We start from the raw sequence: 11,238 nt of genomic DNA on the forward strand, positions 1-11,238 counted from the left end.
GAAGTTCTTCCCTTTGGTGGATTCAAGATCAAAGTTGTGACAAAGAATGGAGAAGCTCCATCTGACAAGTGTTCTAGTGATGGCATTAGTACATCTTTTGGCGGCTATAGGTGGAAGCCAAAGGAAGATGTAATGATGTACAAATGCCAAGAAATCAATTTCAATACACGGCGTAGAGGATCTAAGAAAGATAATCCATTTGCAGTTGATTCTGAAGAAGATTTGGAACGTTTATTGAAAAACATCAAGTTTACCAAAGCCAATCTTTTGGGAAAAGTGTTGGAATTCTTTGACTTAGTGGGACTTTTTGAACCTTTGAAAGTTCATTACAAAATTGATTTACACAAACTACCTGTAACAGATTTGGATGAAGAAGTTACTGGTGAGTTTAGGGAAAAGTGGATACAGAACCTAAAGCTTATGTTCCAATCAAGACTGCTTGAAATTCCCAGAAGTTGTATTCCTGAAGAAGCTATTAATGGAGATAACTTAGAGTTGATTGTTTGTTGTGATGCTGCTTTAACAATGTGTGGATGTGCTGTGTATGTTAGAACACAATCTCAAAATGGTACTTATCATGTTAGACTCTTAACTGCAAGAAGCAAGAGTGTCTACTATTCGATTCCCAGGAATGAGTTGATGTCATGTGTGCTAGCAGCTGAAACTACATATACAGTATGCAAAGCCTTAGAAAATAGGGTATCATCACTGATCTTGGTGACTGATTCATCTATTGCATTGGCTTGGATTTCTAATGAAAAAGCTAAGCTCAAACAATTTATCCATTCTCGTGTAAAACACATAACCAGACTAATTGGTTCTGATAAGTTTTATTTAATCAGTACACATGATAACCCAGCTGATTTATTAACACGAGGATCAGCTACCTTTGATGATGTAAAAGCTGATTCAGAATGGCAATTGGGTAAGAGTTGGATGAGAATGCCAGTAGAGAGAATGCCAATCAAGTCCTATGAAGAGGTTTGCAAATCAATGACTCCAGAAAACATTGCTGACATTGAGAAAGAAGTTCACAAGGAGTTTCCAGCCATCAATCATCTTGATGATACTGATTGTATTGAAACAGATTGTTTCTGTGTTGATGACCTTACTGAAGTCAAATCCTGTGAAGATATTCATGATACTTCTTCTGATTACTACTTACCTACAATTCTCAAATCTACTATTTGTAAAGTTAAGCCTGTCACCAATGAAGCATCTACTAAAGAGTCTGAAAACAAATCCCCTTACACTGTTGATTTTGTAAGATTTGGATTTAGAAAAGCATTTTTACATTTAGCATTCATTATGAGGTTTATTTCAAGAGTGAAACATATGGTTCATATAAATCAAAAGAATGTAGAGTTTAGTACTGATTGTTCAGTATGTCAAGTCAAATCTAAACTGAATGTTAGAGGTTTTGATAAGTTAACCAAGAAAGAATCATCCAATTCTTCAAGAATCACTTGTTCTCCATTGGACTTGTACCTAGCATGGAATTCACTTTGCAGAATAGGTTCAAAGGAGGTGAAAGCAGCTCTACATCATACTAAGATTGCTGAGTTTGAGGAGAAGGATGAGATATTATATGGAGGAGGAAGGTTGTCGTATCCCACTCTTAGAATTGAGACAACTCCTGCTGTTCATGAGCTTGACTTTGTTCAACCTGTTTTTCTTGTATCAAGTCCTGTAACATATGCTATATGTATGTATGTTCATTGGGAACTTTGTCCACACAGTGGTGTTGATCGTACTACATCCTTTGTTTCCAAGATAATTCATGTTCCAAGAATTAGGAAACTTGTAAAACTGATAAGAAATTCTTGCACACGTTGCAGATTTTTACTAAAGAAACACTATCTTCCTCTTACAGGAAATCAGGCAATATACTCCTTGATGAAAGCAACACCATTCTTTTCGTGTATGATAGATGTTGCAGGGGTGTATCAAGCCCATGATAGTATCAGAAAGCGTGTTACAAAACCTGCATACTTTCTTGTGCAAGTTTGTTTATTGACTGGTTGTACATCAATTGGTGTTTTAGAAGACTTGTCAACAAGCTCAATCCTTTTTGCATTGACTCGTTCAGCCAATCGATATGGTTGGAGTAAGTATCTTGTTCTAGACAACCAATCTAGTTTCAAAGCTCTTGAGAAAGCTAAGCTTTCATTCAAAGATTTAGCTGGAAGACTGTGGAATGAACAAAATATGATTTTAGATTATAGTTGTCCTTTGGGACACAATGAAAGAGGCAGAGTGGAGTCTAAAATCAAAGTCTTAAAAGACTTTCTTCAGAAAGGTAGTTTGGTGAGCAGTAAACATTCATACCTGGAACTTGAAACTATTGGTCTTAATGTTGCTACAATGATTAACAGCCTTCCTATTACAGCCAATCAAGATGATCAAGCTAATACCATGGGAGAATTGGGTCTGATCTGTCCTAATTTGTTTATCATGGGCAGAAACAATGCCAGGAGTCCAGAAAGATTTGTATCACTAGATTTCAATCCTGCTAAAGCTCTCAAGGAGCTAGCTGCTACTAATGAGAAACTCACAGAGATTCTTGGAGATTTCATTCCAAGATTCATTCCTGGTAAGAGATTCACTGATGTCAGACCTCCTGAGAAGAATGATGTGGCGCTTTTCGTTGCTAAAGAATCTAACAGATCAAGAAATATTGAATACAAGTATGGTAAGATCATTGAAACCAATGTTGATGGCCGAATCAACAAAGTACTTGTTGAATATCGCAATGCAGATGAGTGTGTCAAACGTAAAGTTGAAAGAAATATCAAAGACTTGGTGCTAATTCTAAGCTCTGATGAGATAGATTTCAATTCTGCAGAACACCAGCTTGCTTCTTGGGTTCAACAAAAGTATCTTTAAGGATTATTTACTTGTTAAATCCTAAAATTTCAATGATACTACCTTTAAGTAAAATTCTTTAGTTTAAAATTTATTTTATTTTCCACATCAAATTTGTTTACAAGCTCAGAACTGTACTTATGTATGTAAGATATTTCATAAAACATATACATTACCTTCCTTGTAGTGTGAATGTTTATTTTATGATATATAAACATCACCTTTCTTGTGGTGTTTTTAAAACATCACCTTTCTTGTGATGTTTTTATGTGATGTATTTGATGTATGGTAGTGTTAGTTTATTCGTTGTATGTGATTTAAACATCACCTTTCTTGTGGTGTTTTTATTTTTTTTTGTATGTTATTAAATCATCACCTTTCTTGTGGTGTTTTATTTGTTGTATATGATTTAAGCATCACCTTTCTTGTGGTGTTTTTATTTGTTTTATGTATTCAAACATCACCTTTCTTGTGGTGTTTTAATCATTAATCTTACATTATTGTAATGATTATGATTGTAATATGTATGTGTATCTTGTAATTATTTATGATATATAGTACTTATTATATATATTATGAGCTTTTTTTGAATAAACAAACCTAAAAATGAAAATTGTGTTCTTTGGAGAGATAGATTGTTCGTTTTTTTTTTAATTCAGAAATTTTTAATGAGGTAGCAATTCAAAATATGCAACTTTTTTTTATTTTAAGTTTTTATTCAAACTTTTATTTTTTTTTCAGTGAGTTCAAGGCGGTAGAAAGAAACCTGAGCTTCCCTAGACAAAAATCTAGGTACCAGAAATCCATAAGTCACAAAGATTTTCATGTATTTGAAAACATTGCCCTGGAGGATATTTTAGATATGGATCCGGATACTGCTGTATCTGCTGTCAAGGATCAACAAATAGCTGTTTACGATTTAAAAAGGCTTGCTACTCCTGGGGTGTATCTTAATGAAGTGGTAGTTTATGCTGTTATGAATACCTTTGAAAGCTTACCCCATCACAAATTTGTTGTCTCGCAATATCTATCTGGCGATCTAAAGGAAGACACAGCACACAGGTATAAGAATGAATATAAAATGCATTTTGATGGTTACGATCTTATTCTCATTCCTCTCTGTTTCAAAGCTCATTGGACATTAGCCATTGTACACCCAAAAGCAAAGGAAATTGAATTTTTTGATTCTTTTCACTACAAGCAAGCTCCTAATGAACTTTTTAATAAATGCAAAGAATTTATGGAGCAAGTACTTGAATCAGATCTCACTGTAACAATAAGGAAGGATTTGCCACATCAGTATAACTTGACAGATTGTGGTCTATATACTTGCAAATTTGCTGAGCATGCAGTCAGTGGGATTAATCTTGATTTCAATGATGCTAACATGAATAGCTATAGAATTGAGTACGCAAATAAGATCAGGATTTTGAAGCCTGATGAGCCAGAATACCTAGAATTAAGAAACAGTGTTGATAATGAGATGGCTGATGCTGACAAGAATGAAACTGTTGATGATGATGTAATGATTGTTGATGATACAAATGAGACACTCAATGACAAGCCAGGTGATGACAAAATATGTAAACTTATGGCAAGATCAAGTTTAGTCAAACATAATCAAAGTGGTATCTTTTCCTATGAGGAAAGCATGGATTTGCAAAAGACAACAGACAAACCTTTTATTGGTAAAGACCTTAATGGTAAAATCATAACTTACAATACCAATAATGATTGGAGAAACATGTTAAGTTTTTTTGAGATCATGAATCATTTCAACTCCAACCATAAAACAGCGCTTAACCTTATTGAGGAAGAAATCAGAAAGGATCCCATGATTGCAATGAAGTGGAACAAGGCTGCCAGAAATAGCAAGGAGGATATGTCCCCATACAACTTCAGATGGCATCGTTATGGAAATTTCCAAAGAATCAAGACAATTTTGTCAAGCCTTGGTATCAAACTTCTAAACAATCAACAAAATGAGAGGAATACTCTTAAGAAAGACAAGAAAAAACTCAAAGCCAGGTAAATTTTATAAAGAACCTTTAGGTTTTACCTAGGTAGGTATTAACACATTTATTTGTTTTACCTAGGTAAGTATTTAAATCATCTATTGTTTTACCAAAGTAAGTAGTTTTACCTAGGTAGGTATTCATTATCTTTTCTTTACCTAGGTAGGTATTTATTCTTATTTTTTTACCTAGGTAGGTATTCATTATCTTTTGTTTCACCTAGGTAGGTATTTATTCTCAATTTTTTACCTAGGTAGGTATTTATTCATTTTATGTTTTGCCTAGGTAGGTATTTAAACATCTTTATTTAAGTAGGTATGTATTTAAATATTTTTCATTTTTAGGTATTTAAAATTAAAAGAAAACATTTTTTTAAATTTTACATAGGTAAGTATTCAAATATTCTAATTTCTTTTACCTAGGTAAGTCACTAAATTCTTTTATTATAGTTTGATTGGATTGGTTATATCTAGGTTCTAGGATTACAGTTATTATGAATGGAGTATAAGAAAATATGTATCAAACAGGTAATGCTGGTAGTACAGTTTAATTTGCTCATTAAGTCTTGCCCAGTGTTTTAGAAAAAAATCGTTTCAAATAAGTTTCATCGATGAGCTAAATTAAACTCTATTACCATTTATTTATGTTTAGACTCTTTGCATATTTTACATAATATTAAATTTATTTAAAACACATTTTATTACTTTAAATGATATAAAATCTTTCGTTATTTATGAATATAAAGTTTCTTAATTTTAAATGCAAAAGAAAAACATTACTGTACAAAAAAAAACAGGTTATTTGATATTCTAAAACTATAAAAGCTGGCAACAGCTGACTGAAATTTGAGTCTTATCGTAGTAGTAAACAACAGTAGTTGAACTAAGGAAACATAGAGAATTGTCGTATATAGTGATTTTTTTAAGTTGAAGTTGCGTTTTTGGTTATTTTGTCAATATAGTAATAGTACATTAAAGATAAGGCCAATTTCGTTTTATAGTTAAAAATCACTTATTCTTTCTGTTTAGCAGCTTATTTAGTTTTTCTATTGAATTGTTATTAAACTCAGGGATAAAGTAAAGGAATATTTTTAGAAATAAGAATGACCTTCCCTTGTCGTTCTGAGGTTTTAAAAATATTATAGTAGACAAAATTTATCACCTTTCCTTGTGGTTTATTTTATTCTGCTATATCTCTTTCTCCTTGAGTTGTTTTAAATTGTTTAACTTGCTACTTAAGGTCCAAATAATTAGTGAATAATAGAAAATGGAAGTGAGTGTTACTGAATTTGTTCCAATCAGCCCTAAAGAGAGCATTGTTTGGTAAGTAATTCTTATGTTATATATTGATCTAGTTTTATAAAGTTAGGTTAATTATTTCATGAAAGTAAATACTAAATAATCATCAATATTGTTTAGTATTGACCTAGTTCCATGAAAAAGTAGTAAGACTTTTGTAAAAGTTTTAAATCTGCTTGAATTTGTTTATTTTAAAGTTCGCCCCACTGTAATTTGGGGTATCTAGGGACAAAGTGCGTTCCTTTGAAAATTTGGGGTTTCTAGGGATAAAAACAACGTTCGTCCGAATTTGGGGTATTTAGGGTTCTATTTACTCTATACACATTGGGGTAAATTAAGAAAAAAGCCCTTTAACCAATTTAGTGAACTTAAACCTAAATCCTAACTCATGATTGATTGATTGATTATAATGTGTGTTATTTGAATATGATTTGAGTGATTTAAAGTGTGTATATTTTCAGTTCAACTGTGTTAGAGCCAGTCTCTTGTGCTGATTAATATGATTTGAATCTTAATATTTGTCTTTAAATTGTAATATGTTTAATTTATCCTATTTTATATACTCATTGTGAATATTTTGTTTATATGTGAATATATTTGTTAATGAATTGAAACTTGTTTTTTGCTTTAAATTATTTGTCTTTGATTTTTAAGCTAGGGCTAAAAAATTTCCGCAACATTGGTGCTGCTTGTGACGCTATTGATGAACCTGTTGGTTCTGCTTGTAACGCTGTTAATGAACTTGTTGGTTCTGCTTGTAACGCTGCTGATGAACCTGTTGGTTCTGCTAGTGCTGCAGCCGTTGACAACATGGCTACGGCGGGTGTTGCCGTGGCTATTACTGATAATGATGTTAGTTGTGCTGCAGTTAATCCTGATGATATTGGTGATGATGCTGTAGCCGTTGATAACATTGTTACGGCGGGTGCTGCCGTCGTCATTCACAATGATGTTGCTAAATTTGTTTGTGTTCCATCCGTTTCTGATAATAAGGTTGGTGCTGTTGTAAATCAAGAATCGACTTGGTTGCTGCCAAGCTTGCCGCCCGACACAGGGTAAGAGGCCTGCAATATGGCGGGTGGAAATATGGCGGGTGTTGCCGCCAGAAAGTTATTGAAAATTTTCAAACCACACATATCTAATCTACAACATAAACTATTTATGTGTGAAAATGATCTTTTAAAGAAAAAATATTACAAGTTATATGTTGAGCTTGTGAAAGGAACCTAAATGGGTTCTGTAAAGAATAAGTATTCATTATTCAACTAATTCTATTGTTCATATCTAAGCACAAAAAATTCTACAAAACTGTTTAGACTTTTAAAGCAGATTTTAAAAGATTTGGTTTCTTTAAGTATGATTTCGAAAAGCAAAAGTTCGTGTGTATTAACTACCAAATGATTTTTGCAGATTTTTTAAATCAAGAAAAAATAGATTTTTTTTACAAATTATTTTTCGAGGTATTTTTTTCATGGTTCACGTTTACTTAAAAAATGTTATTTCTCAGATTCTCATATGAAATAATGCATTAAAGTAAAGAACACAACATGTAATATTATTATGATAGTGTTTAAAATATTCCTCATTATTATTTTAAAAGATTATCGCAAAAAAATCAAGATATTTGTTTAAATTTGTAAGCAAATCAAAGATTTTCCTTCATTCCGGAGGCAGAGATTTTTAACAATTCATGTACAAAAGTTTTCTTTCACTCCGGGAGCTGGGATTCCTAATAATCCACGCGTAAAGATTTTTTTTCATTCCGAGAGCAGAGATTCGTAGTAATATATGTACCTAGCGATTTCGGACAATTTTAAACCTTGAGAAAATACTTTTTAGCAATTATTTTCCTAGGTACATATATTTTTCGTTCATGTTTAAGCATTTATAATAATGAACACGATGTATGGTATTATTAAAATATTGATTATTATTTTATGTGAATGTCACAGAATTAATTTAAGATAAACTATGCATATTTTAAATTAACTTTACCTTCATTTTTATCGCATATATTAAAATTGAAGCAATATTTTTTTAAAAGAAATTACCCATTTCTTAAGATTTATAAGTAACGCAAATTTTCATACAATTTTGTTTAAACTTTTATTTAAAATTTTATTTCCAACTCATAAAACTAAAGTTTTCTATTCGAATACATAAGTTTTCTTTACGGATTTATTTGATCGGGACCTGGGATTTTTTCGCTAAAAAATCTTAGGTACGTATTTTTTTAAATTTGGATGTGAAGCATTATTGTCGTTTCTTGTTTAACAGACGTGAAATATGATATATACAGATAAGAACATAAATGAAACACATTTGATCATTTTAAAAATATCTTTTTATATTACAAGCATTATAAATAATTTAATATTAACTATATATATTAAGATTATTACATTTTAATTTCGTTCTGAAGATTACCTAAAACAAAAAAAGCAGTAATTTTATGAACACAGCAGATTTACTTTGATTTGTTTGATTTTATTTCGATGAGTATAGCCTAATGAAACTGCTATACAAAGCGTTCCAGCTCTGTTTCCTCGGCCGAACGCCTTGCATAACAGCAAAACTAAAGCTTAAGAAATATCTGATAATTTCATAAAGATTCTTTTTAGTTTCTTTGATTCCTTCTTTCTTTGAAGATTTTAACTTTGGAACATTTTTCATTCTATTTTTTTCAGAAATGTTCGTGAATTGAGCCCCGCACCAGGAATCCTGTTCACGGTTACACAAAAAAAGAAACAAAACATAACCATAAACAGGACTCGTCGCACGTGGCATTATTATAATTGTAGTGCGTCGGTTTGATCTGCAAGCTTTCGAGGTTCAGGTTGAACTGAGGCCCCAATTGCTCTTAATTTTAAAAGACTGTTTAAATAAGTACACGGAAAAGCTTATTATCTATTCAGCCAAAGAGAAATTGCCAAATAAACACTTTTTGAGACTTTTCTTTTACTTTGAGCTTAATTTAAAATTCGCATATGCAAAAATGCAATTTTACTTTCATTTTGATGTTTTATTGATGAATTAATACAGTTCTTTTATATGTTCTTAGATATAAGGATATTTTATTTGATGATATGTTTAGATTAAGGATAATTTTACTTTATTTGATTATTCTGTTTATCTAGATTTAAGGATTGTTTCTTATCTATCTTTTACATAAAGATTTGATCGAAGAAAGATTTACGTATGCATTTTCACTTTTCTTTAGCAAAAAATATTTGTTTGAAAAGAATTTTTTTTAAGTAATTATTCTTCTTTTATTAAAAGATTTGAATGAGTTATGAGTGAGTAGTGAATGTGTAAGCTTTCAATGAAGAATGTTTTATTTCCTATTCCTTTATTCCTACATTTTTGTGGAATTGTGTCATTTTGTGTTAGTGCGAGTATTCGTGAATATTACTACTAGCAAATTTGAGGCCAAAAGGCCAAAATTTAAAACTCTTGTAATTTATGTGGTTTTGAATTGTGACTTTTGTGGACATTGTCTGCACACAAAGTTGAAAATTTGAATAGTGTGGTGTTCGATTCCCCACTTTCAGGCGGGTGTGTATTGGAAGTATAATAGTGTGATGCGTTTGTGAACTCGAACCTTTATCCTTTTGTTTTCCTTATCATTAATGTCAGTTTGGAAAGCGCTGAGATTCAAATTGAAAGTTCATAATTGGACGCGGCAATCAAAACAATGCTTGCGCATGGACCATAAACAAAGCGAGCGTGGCCATCTTTAATCTTTCTTTCAAAATGTGCGGATTATCTGCATGATAAAAAACCATGTATAGTCAGAATTGTGGTGTTGTCCGTACTGAAAAATACCTTTGAGTGCTTCCCGGCTTTACAGGAACAAAAACTTCGGTAAGAATTCTTTCTTTAAGCATTTTCAATGGAATGGAGTGATTTTTTTTAAGACGGCAAATTAATCTTTCATTTTTACTTAAATTAGACCAAGTAATTAATTTATTTTTGTATCAGAATATTTTAATCGTAGTCTATAATGATTTTGTTTATGAATTTCAAACTCGTATTTAATTTTGATTAATTTTAAGCAAAAAGTAACCCTAGCATTCTTATATATTTTAAAATATAATTTCGAAGTCACGCAACCTCTCATAATGAATATTTACTTTATTAAAAAAGACGATTGTTCCAAATAAGAAAAGATTTATTCTCTTTTACAAGATTTATTTTATCATGTATTTAACATTTTAATATTTGATTATTAATTTTGTTATTTTCTATTTCAGCATGACCGTTTTCATACAATAAATTGTATTAGTAACTATGCTGGTTTTGTCTCTTGTGGGAAGTAGCAGGTTTCGTACGTCTGTACGTAAAGATCTGGTAAACGGCCAGCCAAATGCCGTTGTACCGAAACAATTGGGTTCCTGGAAGCTGTTTCCCTAGCCAAGGCAGATGGGAGAAAGGAAATTCAGAGGCCAAGAGAATAAAAATCTCCCAAGGGCTTTTTGCCGATGATACAACAGTCATTGGAAAAAAGAAAGAGCTGGAACAAGGTGTCAGAGAAATTAAAAAAGTGATGGACAAGTTTGAAGAGCGCAACAACGAAGATAAAGAAGAGTTCCTAGATTTTGGTAAGGCTGAGTGTAGAAAAACTCGCGTCCTAGGTTGTTTATTGGGCTGGAAAGAAGACACAAACAACAGGATCAAAAAGGCTGGAAGTGCATGGATAAAGGTAAAGCATCGGCTAAAAGGAACAAAAATATCCAAAAGTCTACAAGCAAGAATTAGAGAGGCATGCATAGAATCTACTATGTTGTTTGATTGCCACACCCGGACCTGGCAAGTCGGGGAAATTCTAAAAATGCAAAGGACAATGGACAAAAAATACCGCTATATTTGGAGTAACAAATCAAAACCACCACTTTTTCAAATGCAGGAGGAAGAAAAGAATATGCAAGATATCCGTAATGAACTAAAGATTAAGACATTAAGATACAAAATAGAAAAACGTGTACTCCAAAGGATAGGCCATGTTATGAGGATGGATGATTCCAGAATGACCAAAGCTGTAATTCTTGGATGGTTGGAGG

At 31.9% G+C, this 11,238-nt stretch overlaps 1 protein-coding gene across 1 annotated transcript; it reads left to right on the top strand.

The window, feature by feature from the left end:
- Window positions 1-2,889: 2,889 nt before the first annotated feature.
- On the top strand, window positions 2,890-6,792 carry LOC145331617 (uncharacterized). The gene is made up of 2 exons (XM_080176384.1): window positions 2,890-6,202; window positions 6,640-6,792. Exon 1 carries the CDS (start codon window positions 3,554-3,556, stop codon window positions 4,895-4,897), a length of 1,344 nt encoding a protein of 447 aa, XP_080032510.1. The 5' UTR covers window positions 2,890-3,553; the 3' UTR covers window positions 4,898-6,202; window positions 6,640-6,792.
- Window positions 6,793-11,238: the final 4,446 nt, after the last annotated feature.

This window comes from Acartia tonsa, chromosome 11 (assembly GCF_053477335.1).
Source record: "Acartia tonsa isolate MP-2025a chromosome 11, ASM5347733v1, whole genome shotgun sequence".
Lineage (NCBI taxonomy): Eukaryota > Metazoa > Arthropoda > Copepoda > Calanoida > Acartiidae > Acartia > Acartia tonsa.

Bases quoted from the DNA above. Each gene is read 5' to 3' on its own strand.
- LOC145331617 (XM_080176384.1), top strand. From the start codon at position 3,554: ATGCAACTTTTTTTTATTTTAAGTTTTTATTCAAACTTTTATTTTTTT.